Below are 19,940 nucleotides of genomic sequence, written 5' to 3'. Positions count from 1 at the left end.
CTGGCCTCGAACTCACAAAGATCCGCCTGCCTCTGCCTCCCGAGTGCTGGGATTAAAGGCGTGCGCCACCACCGCCCGGCCATGTCTTTTATTTGGGGTGGGGTACTAACCTATAATTTATAGTGTTCATTCATCATTTCTAGTTTCTTTGGGGGGTGTTCGAGACAAGGATTCTCTGTGTCATCTTGGCTGTCCTGGAACTCACTCTGTAGACCAGGCTGGCCTTGAACTCAGAGATCTGCCTGCCCCTGCCTCCTGAGTGCTGGGATTAAAGGTGTGCACCACCACTGCCCAGCCATTTATAGCTTCTTTATATATTTTCCAGAGTTAATCTAATCTTTGGTTACTTCCTTGTTGCCCAATTCAACGAACCCAGTGATCTTCATTGTGTCCCACCCACAGAAACCTCATGTTTGGCCAACAAGGCCAACACACAACCATACTGGTTCCTATTGTCTGTACATCTCTGAACACTTTATGCCTTTCTCCGTTTGCCTTGTTGGCTTCTCCTCCATTATCTGGCCTCTGGATGTTGGAGATCCTCTAGTATCTGCATAAGCCCTCATCCCTCCTGAGTGTATAAACACTCACTACCTGCATGTTCTATCCATTTTCACAGCTTTGCTATCACCAGGCAGTCATGGTGGCTTATTCACGTAATCTCGGCATTAGAGAGGCTGAAACAGACCCATGGGATTGAGACAGCCTGGACTATATAGTGAATTCCAGGCCAGCCTGGGCTATGAGATCCTACTTATTAACAAATATCATCCACTTACATAATAACTTTTTATAGTCAGACTCTCCTAAGCATCAGGTCCATACCATACAACTCCAACTTTGCCACCACCTTTTGAATCCCTCAAACTTTGCCTTTTAAAGAGAATACTTGGGGGCATCAAAATGGTTCAGGGGTCAAAAGCACTTGCTGCTTTTAACCTAAGTGAGATTCCCAAACTCACAGTGGATTAAGAACGGATTCCTAAAAGTTGTCCACTGACCTCCACATGTGTGCTATAAATAAATAAATAAATAATAAATAACAAAGAATGGTAGTCTTCCCCCCATAAGCTTTTTCTCTCTGTAGTCTGTTTAGAAAATGGCATCTCCGTCTCCCCTGAACCCAGGGCTTCATTCTGAGCACCTCCTCCTTTCTCACTTTTAACACCAATTCCCTTACCAACACTGGTGATTCTACTTGCAGGAAATCCTTGCACTTCATCCACTTTTTAACCTTGTAACTGGAGTCTAAGCCACCACTGGCTCTTGTGAAACTTCTCCAGTCAACTCATGACTGACCTTCTCAAAGTATTCTGGCCCCGGAGCCAGAATGGTCTTGTGCCTGCTTCGGTGGCCTCCTACTTTATCTAGAGCCCACAGTAACTCTCGGGCATTGCCGGTTTCCAGACGCTGCCTGTCCGCCCTTGCTGCTTGTTTTCTCTTGTCTCTGGGTCTCTCCACAGCACTGTTCCTTTGCCCAGAATGCTCTTCCTGCCTCAACAACTGTCTACTGCTCTTCACCTGTGAGTGTGTTACCATCTTTGGCAAAGGCTGGCTTAAGGTTCACCTCCTCAGAGAGAATTTCCTAAACCTATAACTAAATCATATTTCATAATGCTATATAACATTTTTTTCTGTACTAGGGCTTGGGCCTGGGTCCATACACATTCTAGGCATATACCTTATCACTGAGCTGCACCCCTAACCTGAAAACTCTTTGTAGGTTTCTTTTTGTGGGGGGGTGGGGGGTGCGCACGCACATGCCTGATTCTTTTGAGTCATAGTCTTTCTGCAAACCTGAAACTCAGTTTTCAGCTAGGCTGGCGGTCAGCCTTCCCCAGCAACCCTCCAGAGTGTCTCCACTCTACAGCACTGGGCTTACAGACATGCACAAGACGAAGCCCAGCTTGTTATGTTATTCTGGGATCTGAACTCAGATCATGGCTGTGCAGCAAGCTCTCTTAACCCAAGTCATCTCTCCAGCTTTTAGAGCTTTTATCTTCAGCATTATTGTGGCTAGATTCTCAGCTACCTAAGAACCAGATCTGTTTGCTTTGTCAACTGCTCTTCATGCATCGCTACCTCGAGTGCCTGGGAGCCATTCAGTATCTGGTAGTATATGAACAAGAATGAAGCAGTCTTTTCATCCAAGTCACCTGCAAATCAGTATCCACAATAACCACGCTGTCAATGCTGCGTGAGCCTTGACTTTGATTGCATTCTTCAGGAAAATGAACGGCTCCTTTTCAGATTATGTATATGTGGCAGGCTGTGAACTATCCCCAACTTCACAACCTCTTTGTGTTCTACTACAGCAGCTGGAAAGCTAAAGTATTTGATGGTCCAGTTTCTTCTGCAGCTAGAGGCAGACCTGGTACCATACATACCTAATACAACTTGAGCACATCAGAAAAACAATCATTGAACCAACAGTCCATGGGAACTGGATGTTAACATGGTTCTGACATTACATGGAGGAATGACATAACTAAAAGGTTATTATTATTGGCAATGCTTCAAACAATTCATGGGCAATGTGGGGTCTCTACTTCTACTACCAAATTCACAGCATTGCTCTTGTGATACTTATAATAACTTCTGGACAGCGTTGGAAAAGGCTCCTTCAGCTAGGGAGGTGGCTCAGGAGACAGAGGGAATCTGGATCTCAGAACCCATGCACAAAAGCCAGACAAGCACTACCTCCTGTGATCCCAGCACTCAGGAGCCCGAGTGTGACAAGGGATTTCAGGAACAAGCTTGCTAGCAAGACTAGCTTGGTGAGCACTGGACGCAGGGAGAGGCCTTGACTCACTACAAGAGAGCAATCAAGAAGAGACCCAGAGTCAGCTTCATGCATCCACTCGCATGCACACCCATAAGCATGGATGCACCCACACATACATGTGAAAAAAAATACACACACACACACACCACATGACCACATGCAGAAATAAATGAATAAACACTAAAAAGGCTGAATTTCTGTGCAGGAGGAAAAGGTAAAACAACAACAAACAGGTCAATGGGGCCAGAGAGATGGTTCTGTGGCTAAGAGCTCTGGGTACTCTTCCAGAAGACCCAAGTTTGATTCCCAGCACCCATGTGGCAGCTCACAATTATTTGTAACTCCAGCGCCAGGGGACCCGACACCCTTACACAGACACACAGTCAGACCAAACACCAACACACATAAAAATAAGTAAAAAAAAAATTAAAAATAAAGAGTTGCTTAGTTCCTAAGTGACCAATGACAGTCCCAAACACACATTCCCATCTGAGAATCCCAATCTGTGCCAAGTAATAAGAAAAATGAAGAAATGGAGAATTTTGAACTTGGCGAGGATATGAGGGTGAGGAATTTCCAGTATTCTCTACCTATGTACACACACACACACACACACACAAACATACACACGTAGGTGACATTCCCGCTCCCCTGTGCTAACACATGGAAGGACCTGGAGCTCCCTGGGAGCAGCCCCTCCCCGGCCCACCAACATTTTCCTCCCTGGCTGAAATTCCTCCCTGGGTAAAAGTGGTCAGAATCAAAATGGAGTCACTTGGGCGAAATCTTAACAATAATAAAGTTGGGGTGTTAGGAGGGAGGCTAGCTCACACGCACATACATGATAACCAGACCATCCCAGGGGACTGCCAGAACCACAGCCTTCTACAAAGGCTGTTCCCACCTCATCCGAAAAACTTCTCAAGGCCATGTGTTTGTGTCTTCCCTTGGACTGCCTCTGGCCTGCTGCAGCTCAGGGTGATCATTTCAGATCACCTCTTGCAACTTTCAAAAACCTGTTTTCTCATCACAAGCTCCCTTCTTTGCCACCTTGAATGCACATGTGACTCAGTATGACACATACAGTCCCCTGTTCCATTCTCAACGACTCTATCTTTGGAAATGGCTCAGTAGGTAAATAAAGACTCTTGTTGCCAAGCCAGAGTCTGACCCCCAGAACCACATGGTGGAAAGGGAAGACCAACTCCTACAAGTTGTCCTCTGACCTCCAAATGTGTGTCACAGAGTGCACCCCCAAATAAATAAATGGAATTTAAAAATTTAAAAACAAATAAAATTGTTCTTACGTCCGTTATTTGTTTGGCATCTGTAATGCTCTCTCCAACCCCAGAAACAGCCTTCATAATTGCTCTCAAATTTCATGTCTTTCAAACGTCTTACATTAGTGAACGCCTCGACATTCCCAGTGCAAAGACTACATCTCCAGCAGTGGCTCATGACAGTGTGATGGGATGACTCTCCCCTGCCCCCTGTGCCTTTGTAAGTCGATGCCTTTGGTAATTTCAGACTGCTGAAGAAAAGCTCTGATTTGGTTTTCGTCAAACCACATGAAATAAATATTTCCCGCAATGAGCCCACCACCAAGCACCAGTGCAAAAAAAGGCGGCTTGGTGTTGAGACAGCAACTCCCAGATGAAAAGAGCAACTGAGCTCCCTCCCACCTCCTCCCAAAGTCAAGAATTATTCAAAAATCAGATTCAAGCTGTGGGTGGTGTTGGTTCTTCTCTCATCTGAGCACTAGGAAGGTGGAGGCAAGAGATCAGGACTTTAGGGTCACTCTCTGCTACACGGAGAATTTAAAGACAGCTGGATTACATGAGACCCTCTCTGAAAACAATGTCTGATTAACAGAAGAATGGGGCTGGAGAGATGACTCAGCAGTTAAGAGCACTGGCTGCTCTTCCAGAGGACCAGGGTTCAATTTCCAGCAACCACATGGCAGCTCACAACTGTCTGTAACTCCAGTTCCAGAGGATCCGACACCCTCACACAGACATATATGCAGGCAAAACACCATAAAAAAAGAAAAATTAGGGGCTGAGGATTTAGCTCAGCGGTAGAGCGCTTGCCTAGCAAGCACAAGGCCCTGGATGCGGTCCTCAGCTCCAGAAAGAAAAAAGAAAAATTAAAACACAAAAAAAAAAAAAACCACAAAAATATTTCAGAAGCAAATGGCCACAGGAGGTGGCTCTTGAGGACAGAACACACAGGGCACAACTAGCATGTGAAAGAAGCTTCATTGTGGCATGTTCCTGATGTTCCCAAGCTGCTGCCTGTCCTTAGGTGACAAAGTTCATGACAAAATAGAATCAGAGCCAAGCATTCTGTGACAACCTTGGCCACCTCCAAGAGGTTGTGTCCTGGCCACACTTGAGTAGAGTATGTCTTAACTCCCCATTCTCCACCAGAAAATGCCCAACCTAGAATCTTGGGTACAGAAAGCTGAGACCCACAGAGGACCTCTCTCCTCCAACCGACTCGTGTGAATGCGTGCGTGTGCAGGCTCGCACACAAGCACACACACAGCATATGCATCTGTGTTCAAGTATCTGTGCGAGTGTGTGGAGGCCAGAGTTTCACATCTGCTGTCTTCAGTTGTTCTCCGGTTTATTTTTTGAGACAAAGTTTCTTACTGAACCTAGAACTAGCTGCCTCATCTAGACTGGCTCGCCAGTGTGGGATCCTCCTGTCTCCATCTTCCAGCACTGGAATTATGGCACATGCCACTATATGCAGTTTTTTACATAGCTGCTGGGGATCCAGCTGTACTGGCTGAGCCATCTCCCCAAACTCCTCCCACACATTTCATTGATGCTAATAAATGCCAGGCACCACAGCAGACATTCAATGGGCTGCTCTTTGGTCACTAGTCCAGTGTCTGCTATCATGGTGCCTCTAGCCTCGAATCTCAATGGCCCTACAACCCCTCCATGCTTGCCTTTTTAGGGAGAAGACACTCAAAGCAAAAACAGGGCACCCTGCCCTGGGAAGAATCTCATCTAAGGCTGAGCAGGAAGAGGTCCAGGACAAACAGTAGTTCCACACAATCCCCATCCCCAAGATATTGAGTTCCCAAGGCCTCCAGTCCTCAAAGCAGCCTGGGTCACAAACAGCAAGCCTGATGGCTGCAGATAAGCTCCGAGCTACCTGCTTGACCTCCAGGGTAAGATGCTGGGTATGGACAAAAGGTGCTTATCTGAACTGAGTCCAGCCATTAATGTCTAAAGTGGGCTTCCCATAGAGGGCAGGCCTGCCCACCAGCGGACATATGGCAATATCCAGACATATGGCAATTACTGTTACAATGCAGGGAGACAGCTGGGGGCCAGGGAAGCTGCTCCACACACGAGTATATCCAAGACACCTGCCACAGCAAGGCCTTCTCCCACTCAAAGATGTCCAGGAGGGTGGGAAAATCAGGGCTAAACTCCACTCTCCATAGGAGTGAAGGGCAGAAGGGGGAACAGCCCAAAGCCAGACTCGGTGACACAGAGCCGCTATCCCAGCTACTCGGGAGGTTGAGGGAGAGGAATCACAAATTTGAGGCCAGCACAGGCTACATAGTGAGAGTAAGGCCAGCTTGGGCACTGTAGTAAGACACTGTCTCAAAATAAAATAAAAAATGAAATGGAGGGCTGGAGAGAAGCCTCCATGGTTAAGAGAATTTGCTGCTCTTCCAGAGGACCCAAGTTCAGTTTCTAGCACCCATATCGGGATTCCCTGGAGCTGGAGTTACAACCACCTATAACTCCAGCTCCAGGGAATCCTACCCTCTCTTATGGCCTCTATATCTGCATGCATTCACACATACACAAATTATTTAAAAATCTTTTTTTAAAAAAGGATTAAGGAGCAGCTTGTAGCTCAGTGGTAGAGCACCTGCCTAGAATCCCCCAGTGAGGGGCTGGGGTGTGGCTCAGTGGTAGAGCACCTGCCTAGAATCCCCCAGTGAGGGGCTGGGGTGTGGCTCAGTGGTAGAGCACCTGCCTAGAATCCCCCAGTGAGGGGCTGGGGTGTGGCTAAGTGGTAGAGCACCTGCCTAGAATCCCCCAGTGAGGGGCTGGGGTGTGGCTCAGTGGTAGAGCCCCTGCCTAGAATCCTCCAGTGTGGGATGGGGTGTGGCTCAGTGGTAGAGCACCTGACTAGAATTCCCCCAGCGAGGATCAGGGGTACGGGCTTAGTCATAGAGATCAGCCTAGCATGTGCAAGCCCCTAGTTCCATCTCCAATACCACACACACACACACACACACACACACACAGAGACAGAGAGAGAGAGAGAGAGAGAGAGAGAGAGAGAGAGAGAGAGAGAGAGCGCCCATGTTTTGCTGACCTCACACTTGATCTTCCCATGACTGTAAGCAAGGCTTATCCCTCACCCTTCCTAAGGGGCTGACAAAAACCACATGGCCCTGCCGTCACCCTCCCCACAGTGCCTGTATGCGATTGTCATCTTTATCTCACCGACAGGACACAGAGCCCTCTCCTCATGGCACAGGCCCTAAATTCCAACCCCTGGGAAACTACCAAGAGCTTCCTTTCAGCCTGGCGTGCTCCACCTCCACCTCCGTCTCCCTCCCAAACAGACAGCCCATATTTTGATAAGCTGGAAAATCAGGAAATCACAGCACAAAAAAAGAAGTGTTTATGGAAAACAGAACCCAAACACAACAAAGGGCATTCCCATGGGTGCACTGCAAGCACCCCAATGAGTCACAAGAAGCAGGTGAACTGTCCGCTGGAGCAAGTGCCGCTTGGCTTCAGGCATCTGCCAGCCTGGTGCTTCTAATGCTTAAGCCCCAAAGCAGCTCCTGAAACCCACAGCAGCTTCTACTGTGGGAACAAGAATGGGGCTGAAGCCTGCTGCATGGCAAATGCTTTTCACCCTAGTACTCAGGAGGCAGAGGCAGGCTGATCCCTGTGAGTTCCAGGCCAGGTCTGTCTGTCCTCAGGTTACTTGCTGGGTCACCTGGGTGTCTGCAGGGCATCCTGGGCTTCCTAACTGCGCTAGGTCTGCTCTTCCCTTTGCATCTCCCAAGGCCTAAGCCCTCTACTTGGCCCTAAGCAGAGACTCTATAGTGTGCTGTGATACCAGGGAAGAAGCATAGGCAAAGACTGAGGCTGCAGCTCAGTGGAGGAGTGCTTGGTTAACATGGGGTGAGGTCCTAGGCTCAATCTCCAGGACTGCCAAAAGAAACGGGAGAGGAGGAGGAACATGGGCATGCCTGTGAAGACAAACCCAGCATAATCCTCACAGCCCTCGCCCTGGCCACAGGGCACCTTCGTCTCACCCAGAGAGGGATGGCAGCCAGGAAAGTCATCCCTTGAGTTGGCCTGTTTGGGCAGTAACATGACCCCCTACAGCCCAACAAGTGGGTCACTCAGCCTGGCCAATGAAGAATGGACTCTTTATTGGAAAGGTTTTGATAGCCACCAAGGGAGAGAGGCTGTGAGCTTCGGACTTCCTCTGGCCTGGCCTCATATGAGCACAGTGCTGAATGAGGTGGGCAAACAAAATCCCCTACTGCACCCACAGCAGCCAGCATCCACTACACAAGAGAAGAGGCTTGCCAAAGCTCCGCCTCACCCAGGTGACACAACACAATGACTTGATGACACACAGACTCGGGCACAGGGCACCAGCAGCAGCCCTCTGATGGTCTCAGCTGGCCTGCTCTGAGCAAACAATGTCCACAATGTTACTCTGGGGGCTGAGGAAATGGCTCGGTGAATAAGAATGCTTGTTATGCAAACATAAGGATGTGAGTTCAAATCCTCTGCATCACATAAAATGCTAGGTATGGCCGTGTGCCTATACCCCATCACTGTGAACGTCACACAGAGGAAGACCACTGGGGCTTTCTGGCCAACAGTCTAGCTCCAGGCTCAGTGCAAGACTCTGTCTTAAGGGAATAAGGGGAGAATGATATAGTGCAGGACATCCAAAGTCCTATGGCCTCTGTGTTCACACATGGGTACACGAACCTACACACACATTACACAAGCAAACACAAAACAAAAGGATGCTCCACATACTGATAGCAAGGTCCTGTGCATGCGTGCGTACATGCATGTGTACACACCACATTGCATGCGCATGCAGCTTTCCACCACACCTAGTTATAGGAAGTCTCTGAAAATGATGTGTGGGGACAGGGAGATGGCCCACTGGGTAAAGGCACTTGCTGCATAAACTTGACAACCCAAAGTTGGATTCCCAGAACCCACTGTGGAAAGAGGGAACAGACTCCACACAGCTATCCTCCAACCTCTGAGTCTACCATTATCTGTGCACCCACATCTCACACACACACACACACACACACACACACACACACACACACAGAGCGAGATGGCTTACTAGGTAAAAGCACTTGCCACCAAGCCTGATCACCAGAGTTTGATTCCCAGGACCCACACAGTAGAAGAACCAGCCCCCACAGTTTGACCTCTGACTTCCACACAAATGCCTACTTTCACTCTCCCTGACACAAACAGGCACTCACGTTTTGTTGTTGTTGTTTTGGGTTTTGTTTGTTTGTTTGTTTGTTTGTTTGTTTTGAGACAGGGTTTCTCTGTGTAGCTTTGGTGCCTGTCCTGGAACTCACTCTGTAGCCCAGGCTGGCCTCGAACTCACAGAGATCCGCCTGCCTCTGCCTCCCGAGTGCTGGAATTAAAGGTGTGCACCACCACCATCCCCCAGTGGCACTCACATTTTTAAAACAGAAACAAATCAAAATTTTTAAAAAAAGAAGCAGCTGTCACCATGAGACCTGTTACTTTATATCCTAACTTTAAAGGAAGTTTGTGCCCAGAGAGATGGCTCAATAGTTAAGAATACTTGTTGCTCTTGTAGAGGCCCTGGGTTGGAGTCCCATCTCCTACACAGTGGCTCACAACCACCCGTAACTCCCAGGCACTCACAGGGTACACATTCATACACATAAAATAAATCTAATTTGCTTAGGTCAACTAAAAATTAACCTTGGGTATTAGAAAAAATAAATTCTGGCAAAGTAACTAATTTCTTTCCACCAACCGAATATAAAGCAATGGGCACCAAGCCACCAACCACGTCCTTGAGGTCAAGTGCAAGTCAAGCTGCCCTACTCCTAAAGTCCACAAGAAGAGTGACAACCAACTTACCAGGCCACCCATGGCACTGACCTGCTGCATATCCTCATGCAGCCACTTGGCACCTGAGTCCCTTGGACTTGACAATGTCATGAGGGTCTGTGAAGGAGCCTTCATTGTCTTCCTATCCACCCACTCTGATTCCTGTCACATCTAAGAGGGGCTCTGTGGCAGGCCAACAACCCAGAACCCATGGGTCTCTGGAACTAATGGGCTGGATTTGCCCTAACACACTATAGAAGGCAGCAGAAGCCACTAAAAGCGGCCACCAAGTGTCTCACAGTCAATGCACACATCTAATTGGGTTATTCAAACTTTTGAAGACATTAATGACTCACCACCGCCCCACTGGCCCCCGCCAAGCCAAATTCTCCTTCCCCATGTTCTTCTGTTTCCTGTGCCTGTCACCCTCCAAACCATCCTCCCAACACCTTCCTTCCTCACCTGCTGTGGTGGTATCCACATCCCTGGCTGCCAGCTCTTCCACGTCTGACCTCTTCCTCAGCTCAAATCTCCGGGACAAGCCTTCTCGGGGTTTCCATAATTCCTGGATCAAGAGGGGCTTCTCGTTGTCCCCAAACACTCGGAAGCACTGGGCCTGCCACCTCTGCCCAGAATCCCCAGCCTGGCCCACGACGTCACATAGCACATACTGGCCGGCACACTCAGGGTCCAGGGCATATCGTTCCAGGGCCTCTTTCACCAGCTCCTGGGCACTAGAGGTGCCAGTGGCCAGGACGCTCTTGTAGTGGGTGCCTGTACAAACACTGTCCCCAAACACCTTCAAGACCCCAGGGGCTGAGAGCTGAGTGGAGAGCTCCGCAGGGTCATCACTGGCACCTAGGCTGCAGAAGGTGGAGTCCAGATCACGATACTTGTAGCTCAGTGTCCGGGACAGCATAGTGGACAGTAGCTGGCTCTGTCGCTTCAGCTTATTCTTGGTGGGAGGAGACATGATGAACTGAGTTCCATAAAACATGGTGGGTGCGTCTTCATGGATAACCACAGAGGCTTTCAGCCAATGGGTGGGGGAAGGCCGGAGCCTGGTAAAACAAAGTGATAAGGTTAGAGCCAAGTATCAGGGCCATCAAGAGCAGAACAGACATGAGTCCACCCCAGCAGTAGGAACAGTCCTGGGCCATCCTGGTAACCACATCACTTGGAGCCAGAAGCCCAGCAGTGGGGCTGACAGTCAGATCCTGTGAGGTGCACAGGGCAGAGCAGGCCTCATAGACTACAGTGACTTCAGGGAAAGACACCATGAAGAAAATGAAGGAAGTCAGAGTAAGCCATAACCGCCTAAGGGCTCTGTGACTTCTGAGAAGTGCTGGGCACAGGGAACAGCTACTGCAAGTGGACAAGGAACAGCACACAGTCTCAGCAGGGCCGGTTCTCTGTCCTAGAGGACAAGCTTCCCACCGAGCAATGTCACAGCCAGAAAAACAACAAAAACAGGCCATATTCAACTTGGCTGTGAGTTCAATTTTTTCTATGCCAGTCTATACAAAAGATGAAGGTAGTCCCAAACACAAGCAGAGCTGGGGAAATGGCCACCACTACAGTCACACACACAAAAGTCACAAGCCTTGGGACTGGGGACATGGCTGAATGGATGAACTTGCTGTGCAAGCACAAAGACCGGAATTCAGATCTCCAGCACCCATGTAAAAAGCTGGGCATGGCTATGCATGCACTACAACCCTAGCAATTTGAGGGACACAGATAGGAGGATTCTGGTTCTTGCTGGCTGCCAACCTAGCTCAAGGCTCAGAGAAACTCTGTCTCCAAAGAAGACTGAGAATGACAGAGCAAGACACCTGATGCTCTTCTCTGGCTTCCACGTGGGCACAGATACACACACACACACACACACACACACACACACACACACACGTAAAAAGCCACCAGACACTAGAAACACAAACCCCAAGAAAATGCTGCTCCCCATGACCTGACAGAGGAAACAGGTCCTGACTGGAAGGGATTCCTGGTAGAGAAGGTTGGTTCCAACTAAAGCAATACTTCCCTAGGACTGAAGCTCGGCATATCCACTAGGCCACTAGGCCACAAGGAACAACACAAAGATCGCCTCCAGAACCAGCAGAAGCATCCTTGGAATGCATGCATTCCACCCACCACCTTCAGCCACCCAGCCACCCGGCCCCCTCCCAGAAAGAGGCTGGTTCCCTCGGAGCGCCCAGGGAGCAGGAAGAGCCTGTGTGTTGCAGAATCCTAAAGCCCCTGATGTCCTATGGGGTTTAGAAGGGTAATTACCCATCTCCCTCAAAACAGTCTTGAGGGCTGGAGAGCTCAGAGAAGGAAATGGGGACTTGAGGTTCTGCCACCAGATAGGATGAGGAAGAGATGCTGCATGCATTCATCTCTTGATGACCATACCCCACTTCTGCACCACAGACAAAGGCAGGCAGATTGGTGAGTCAAGAGTGGAGTATTTTCTAGAAGGCTCCAAGACAAGTGTACCCAACCTGCAACCCTGGGGCTGTATGCAATCGAGGATAGCTATGGATGACGCCCAACACAAAACTGGAAACTGTAAATGTATTTAAAACATGAGGCTTTGGGGTGGTTTGGTTTTGTTTTGCACAGTGCTTGAGTGTCAGCTTTGTAGATGACATCATATCACAATGTCAAAGGGTTGGACACACCCGCTAGTTGACTCAGAACCCAGAGAAAGCACCAGAGACTTGCCACTGTGACTTCAGCTAGTCAGCTCCACTGAAGTCCCTAGCCTCCACTCACCCACATTCTTATGGGCTGGAGAAGAATTTTAGTGGCAGCTTAAGGCAGAACCACCGAAGGAACTCTTGAAAAGACTCTCAGGAGGCTAACAGGATGGCCGCCAAGCCCAATGACCTCAGGCTAACACAGGAACCACAAGCAAGAAGGGGAGAACCAACTCCCCAAAACTGTCTTCTGATCTCTACATATGTGTCGTGGTATGTGCACACATGCAATAAATATAAAATAAATAATTTTTAAAAAAAGATTCTTGGGGCTGGAGAGATGGTTCAATGGTTAAATGCATGTGCTGCTCTTGCAGAGGCCCAAGGTTCGGTTCCCAGCACCAACATGGCATCTCACAACCATATGTAACTTTAATTCCAAGAGATCTGATGCCTTCTTCTGACTTCTGAGGATACCAGGCACACACGTGATACATTCAGGCACACACTCATACACATAAAATAAACCTAAAACAAAAAAACAAAACAAGTTTGTTTGTTTTTACAAGACTTAGGTAAAGCAGAGTGTGTGGTCCACATCTACAATTATATCAGTTGGGAGATGAAGCCACAAAGACCAGGAGTATAAGGTCAACCTCAGCTACATAGAAAGTTGCCAGTCAGCGTGGGATACAAAAGACCCAGTCTCAAACAAAATAAAACAAGACAAAACAAACAGGTAATCTTGTAATCCCAGCAACTCAGAGGAGACTGAGGCAGGATAATCTTGAGTTGGAGGTCAACCTGAACTACAAACACAGCAAGATCCTGTTGCAAAACAGGACCCCACAGGGAGCTAAACAATGCAGCTGTCTAGACCTTCAAGCTGACACTGAGAATCAGATTTCTTTCTGCTCTCCTCCATCCCCCAGGCTTCTCCCACCAGCAGCAGCATGACAAACGAAGCCAGAAAAAGCAGGCCACCATGCCAGTCCTCCACAGCCTGCTAACCTAGGTGCCTGAGTATTGTGGGAGGAGTCTGAGCTCTTCCAGACACTCTGGAGAGCTTTATACACTCAAGCTAGAGCTCCCAAAACTATCAACTGCCCTGTAGGATGGTCTCTAGTTCCTCCTGAAACCCATTGCCCACCACAAAGCCTTTAGTAATGTACCAGCTTTCTGGGGACTTGAACTTGCCTATAAATAGCTGGTGTCAGGAGAAAGTGGACAGAAAATGGAAATACAGACGGTTCTTTTGTGTTTCAGTGAAGAAAGTTATGAAGAGATCAAGCATTGTGTCTCTTCCCCTGGGGATCCTGTGAAAAGCGTCCTTGTCAACCCCAGAAGCGTAGAACTGATTATGCTCCCCTGCATGGGACTGTCACTTAAACCACAACAAGAGCATTTTCAAGGAGCTGGAGAGATGGCTTGGTGCTTAAGAGTGCTGACTCTGCAAGCCCGAGGCATGAATTCAAATCCCTAGCACCCATGTAAAAAGCTAGTTATTACTGCACATGCCTAGAACCTCAGCATTAGATGACATGCAGTTTCAGACACTGAGGCTTCTCCAGCAGAGACGTCCCCTGTGCTTCACGGACACAGCTGGGGAGAATGAAGTGTTGTGGAGGCCACGTCATCTGAGGCAGGTAGATACTGACAGCTCCCAGCTTCGGCTGCTCTAGCCTCTGCTTGTGTAGGTACTGGTACACACATTCCCACACACTCACATGCATGCCCCCCACCCCATTTTTCTGAAAGCCTGCATCACAAATAGTGCCTTCACCACAAACACGGTGATTAAAGTTCCATCCCCAGAACCCACGTAGAAAGCCCAGCATCGTGGCATGCACCAAATCTCAGGGAATGAAGGCAAGAGAGCCATGGGATTCCCTGGCTGGCCAGTTTATGTAGTCCAAAGCCAGCGAGAGATCCTGTCTCAGAAACACAAGGTGAACACCTCCTCAGGAATCACTCCCAAGACTCATCTCTGGCCTCTACATGCATCCACACCCATTCCTTGTAAGCCTCTGGGCCAGTACACATTCTCAGATGATAGAGCCGGCCTCCACAACACTTTGTCTTTGTCTCTCCTGCCATTCCATGAAGCACAGGGGACATCTCTGCTGGACGAGCCTCAGTATCAAAAGTCTAACCCAGGTGGGCAACAATACACCTCAGGCATTGAAGTCTGTGGCCCTAGAAGCCATGGCTTCTGGAAACCATGTCCAGGAATAAATGTAAACAACAATGTCAAACTGTCCTGAGGCAGGAGAACAGTCACAAAGTAAACTCCAGGGTTTAAAAGACCCAGATCCAACGCAGAAGTGAACTGGCCTCTTGTATCCAGGCTGTCCGTCTTGGGCAGGCCGGTACAGTCTAACTGGAGTCTTGATTTAACAAAACAGAAATGTTAATTGGGCATGGCGATGCATGCCCGAAATCCCAGTCCTCTGGAGGTGGAGGCATGAGGATCAAGAGCTTAAGGTCATCCTCAGCTACCTAGGCCAGCCTGGGCTACGTGAGACACTGTCGAAAGAGAAAGGGGGTGAGGAGGAGAAATGGACGCTGGTATGGCTCACGTATATAAGCCCAGCACTCAGGAGGCTATGGCAGAAGGATTGCATGGCAAAGCCTGCCTGGGATATATGAGTTCTAGACCAACTGGGGCTGAGAGATCCTATCTAAAAGGGGGTAAGGGACCAGAGTTGTTCCTAGCATGCATAAAGCCTTGGGTTCCATTCGCAGCACTGTATAAGCTAGGCATTGTGACATATGCCTGTAGTCCTAGTAGTCAGGAAGTAGAGACAGAAAAAGCAGAAGTTCAAGGTCATTGGGCCTTCAAGATGGCAAAGGTGCTAGCTACCAAGCTTGATGTTCAATACCCATATCTCACTTGCCAGGAGAAAATGGACCCCCAAAAGTTGTCTTCTGACCCCCCAAAAGTTGTCCTCTGAGCACCAGTTGAGCATGTGCATGCATACACAGAGAGAATATTAAATTTAAATCTTGAAAATATCTTTAAAAATTAAAACATGTACACATAGAGAAAGAACAAATAAATCAATGTAAAAACAAATTTGAAGTTCAAGGTCATCCTTAGCTATGCAAAGAGTTTGAGGCCAGACTCTTTGCCCTGTCTCAAAATACATAAATAAATAAAAGAAAAAGAAAAGAAATGGAAAAATTACAAGCACATAACTATTAGGTCCCCTCCTAGTCTCAGGAGCAAGGGGTGCAGATTGGAAGCCATGGGTGCCCCGCCCTCCTGTCCAGAGCGATTCTAAGACAGAGTTAGGAAAATGGTGAAGCACGAGAGAAGGCCGAAACTGGGTGAATGTGACTCATTCCTCTCCAACATCCCCCTCTTAACCCCTCAACGTCCCAGTGAACAATGAACGCTAAGCTCCAGATTTTTTGAGGTTTTTCAGAAAGCTTTCTTTTATGGCCACTAAAGAGAGTGGGCCCTGAGGGTAGCCACCTGCTCATAGGCCACTTCCCTTCCTAATCATGGAATCAAGAGTGCAGCCTGTTTGTCCAAACAGGACAAAAATGTTTCTCAAAAGGCCACTTGGAATTCAGGGAAAGTCCTACAGAGAAGAGCACGCCCTGGGTAACCAGATCTGTTTTTCTGGAAGTATGACCTGTCTTTTCCTTTTCTGCCCAATTCTCGCCTCTGACACACAAACATTTGGGGACAGCTCAGGTCCCAGAGAGTCAGAGTACACTCAAGGCTCTTGCTGTGGCTGCCTCATAAATTGTCTCTTTTCTTGTTCTCCAAGAAGAGTCCCATTTCTGCTTTTTAAAAAGAAAAAAAAAGGTTAAGTCACACAGCGACTAGGCAGGCAGTGAGGTCAGTGACGGCTGACATGGGTGGAGGGACGTCTCTGTTCCAAAAGGACAATGTGGAACACATTATCATTCCAACAGGAGAAAAAAATGAGCAGTCAACTTTGCAGGCGGTGCATTATCCTCCTCCCCTCTTCCACAAATCCTATCTTTATGGCTCCAGCTGGAGAGAGGCTTTAAATGCGAGCATAATTCAATCAGGTTTCATTCGGCCCATTAGTCACTTAGCAAAAAGGGACTGACTTCTCCCAGTGTAATTAGGGACAGGCTCCTCTCTGGAATGCACAAGAGGTGGCCCGCAGCACCGAGACACCGGTAATCAAATTCTTCTTGGTAATTCAGATTAACCAAACACTCGACAGGCGACAGAGGCTGGCCCGGCAAGTCTGCTGCCTGTCAGGCCCCCATCCTAGGGCTCCCCAGGGACAGAAGCCAGATCCCTCTGAGGGCCTTGGAGCTCCTGCTCAGCATCTGTCTCAGGCGCGGTACTTGTCGGGGGGCTGGCTGCAAATGGTACAGAAATAGCCGGGGAAACAATGCCTCTCGCGGGCACACGGGTGGGGAGGCGACACTCTTGCGGGACGGGTGTAGGCGGGGGTATCACCACCATCCTAGTGGGAGAGTGTGGGACTCCCTTCTTTGAGTCTTTCGGGATGCCCCAGGTTAGATTCCACCGCCAAGGCACCGCCAGGTAAACTGAGGCCTGGAGGGGCCCCTCCGCCACGAATGACAGGGGCTGGATTGTCCCCTGGAAACCCACGGGGCCACGCCACCCGCGCACACTCGGCCTTCGGGTGCAGCTCCCCTGGGCCACTCCAGGCCCCGTGCGCTCGCCGGTTTCCATGGCAACCGAGCAAGCCTGCCTCTTTCGCGCCCAGACTCGCCGCGGGGACCGTGACCAGTGCGGCCCCGCCCCAGCGCGTGCCCCGCCACCCGTGTCTCAGCCCGCGGTCTCCGCGCCCTCCGCGGGGTCCCCGCAGTAGCCCAGAGGCACCTCCCGGGCCATCCTCGGCTCCGCCGACCTTCCTTCTCGCGCCCCGCACTCACCTCAGCTCAGCCCGTCAGCCGCGTCCCCCGCGCGCGGCTCCCACGGCCGCCGTTAGCCGAGCAGGCGCCCGGCTCGAGGCGCCTCCTGCCGGCCGTGCAACGGCCAGGGCGAGGCCTCTGAAGGGGCGGGGCCTCTGGGGCGGAGCCTGTGTGGGCGGGGAGCCGAGCGAGGCGAACGGAAACCTGACAACCTCAGTGCCCAATGGGCAGAGACGACGCCTCTAGTGGGCGGAGTCACACGTATTAGGGCGGGCCTGGGCGGCTGGGAAATACAGGTTGTGCGCTGGCGTCCCCTTCTGGCAGCCAACGGTAGGGGCGATTCTCTAAGAGGTGTGCCCTTTGGGTGGGCGAGGCCTCGGTGAAGGGGAGGGGCTGGTTTCCTACCGCGGGCTCGTGGTGTCTCAAGGGGCGGGGCCTCAGGCAAGAAAGGCGTGGCCATGTGTGCTCTATGGTCAATTAGGTAGTGATTGGCCCCCACCCCAGTTAGTGGACAAGGGTGGGCAAGTACATAACTGTGTTACTTGATATTTATGAACATGCATGAAACTGACCGGGGACAGGGAGGCCAGAATTACGTTTTATTTTATTTAATATATTTTTACTTATTTATTGACAATTGCATACAATATACATAGTGTATGTTATCAATATTTATTGATTTTAATTTTAATCAATTAAAATTAAATTTCTTCAATTTTAATGTATTCTTTGTAGAATTTTATTTTATATTTTAGATAAGATCTCGTATATCTCAGACTGGCCTCAAACTATGTAAGCAAGGCTGGCCTTCCTGAGGCTATTGCCTACCTTCTTTGTGTTGGGATTCAGGCTTGCACTACCATGCCTAGTTTGTGTAGTGCTAGAGATCAAATCCAGGGCTTCATGTGTGCAATACAAATGCTCTACCAACTGAACCACATCACCAGCTCTTAGCAACCAGAATTCTAAAAGACAAGTCAAATTATGGCAGACTGGCTTAAAACCATGCAAAATGGGGCCAAATCAGCTATGGGGCTTTGACACAAATGCCTTCCTACCAACTTGTTTATTTTGATTTACCCCTGGTATATTCATGATCTCAAACTGTAGACCCTTTCCCTGGGAGTACATCTTTTTGTTGATAGTTTATAGCGTTCAATGCTGTAGAGCAAAAGTTCTCAACCTTCCTAACGCTGTGACCCTCATGTTGTGGTGACACCCAACCATAAAATTATTTCATTACTAGTTTATAACTGTAATTTTGCTACTGTTATGAATTACAATGTAAATATCTGCTGTGCAGGATATCTGATCGGCACCCCCTGTGGGGTCTCGACCTGAGGTTGAAAACCATTGCTGCAGAGTAATGACCTCATGTTTGAGAGAAGGATATAGACACTTATGGATCACCCCTTCTACCAGTCCCTATATGCTTAGGGGCTTTACCCTGCCCAGCTCCCTGGATCAGTACACCAGCTCTTACAAGGTTTCTGCTCTTCAACTATTCACCTAGAGATGTAGAGGTTCAGAGAAGCCAGGTAGCCAAATGTCAGTCAGGACTTGGCTTGACTGTGTGATAAGCTAGTACCCCCACAGACCTTCACAGGACACGGACACACACACCCATCATGCACACCCAGGAAGTATAGGTGGGACAAGGAGAAGAATTCTGGGAAGTGGAAGGCTGAGAGGGAGACACTGCCAGCCGCCACCATGACAAGCCGCATGTGAAGATCCTGGTAAGCCACGAGCCATGTGGCAAGGTATAGATTTATAGAAATGGATTAATTTAAGCTGTAAGAACAGTTAACAAGAAGCCTGCCACGGCCATACAGTTTGTAAGCAATATAAGTGTCTATGTTTACTTGGTTGGGTCTGAGCAGCTGTGGGACTGGCGGATGAGAGAGATTTGTCCTGACTCTGAGCCAGGCAGGAAAACTCTAGCTACAAATGGCACCCAACGTGGGGCAAGAGTTTCCACCTAAAAACTGAAAAAAAAGATTCTAAAACGGAGCTAAAAACAGCTTCCTAATTGTCTCTCTCAAATGAGCGGCAGCTGCCGGTTTGAGCTACTGGCGGGTTCCTGGCGCGCACGCTCAACCTGCAGTATGGCGGGAATGAGCCCTCTGCAAGTGGCACATTAAGCTGTGTGGTGGATTTAGCCTTTGCTAATACAAAACAAAAACAAAAACAAAAACAAAAAAAAGAGGTTTCTGGGCTACACGCTGCTTTGATAGAAGCATAGACCCACTATTTTTGAGAGTTGATGGCTCCCAGAGCTGGTGGAAAACGTACTACCGCCATGTTGGGAAGCTAAAGCGGGCAGAGCCAGCAGCCATAGCGCCAGCGCTGTTTCAGGCTTAGAAGGCTGCAGTTTAAAGCAATAGGCTCAAGCTAATATAAAATAAGCCACGTAAAGATGGCTACCACACAGAGAATCTGGAT

General features: G+C 49.0%; 1 protein-coding gene across 2 annotated transcripts in view; it reads right to left on the bottom strand.

Moving 5' to 3' along the window:
* Radil (Rap associating with DIL domain) overlaps window positions 1–17,649 on the bottom strand; it is a 68,768-nt gene extending 51,119 nt beyond the window's left edge. Inside the window, exons 1-2 of one of the 2 annotated variants that reach the window (XM_059249409.1) lie at window positions 17,517–17,649; window positions 10,384–10,982 (exon numbers count right to left, since the gene is read on the bottom strand). In XM_059249409.1, coding sequence (XP_059105392.1) covers window positions 10,384–10,918 — 535 coding nt within the window. In that variant the 5' untranslated portion in view covers window positions 10,919–10,982; window positions 17,517–17,649. Of the gene's footprint in view, window positions 1–10,383; window positions 10,983–16,264; window positions 17,297–17,516 lie in introns of those variants that run through there. The other variant, XM_059249408.1, reaches the window with a different exon arrangement.
* Window positions 17,650–19,940: the final 2,291 nt, after the last annotated feature.

Source organism: Peromyscus eremicus, chromosome 23 (assembly GCF_949786415.1).
Source record: "Peromyscus eremicus chromosome 23, PerEre_H2_v1, whole genome shotgun sequence".
Classification (NCBI taxonomy): domain Eukaryota; kingdom Metazoa; phylum Chordata; class Mammalia; order Rodentia; family Cricetidae; genus Peromyscus; species Peromyscus eremicus.
The sequence above is the reverse complement of the archived record's forward strand: the minus strand, read 5'-3'. Positions and strand labels throughout refer to the sequence as shown.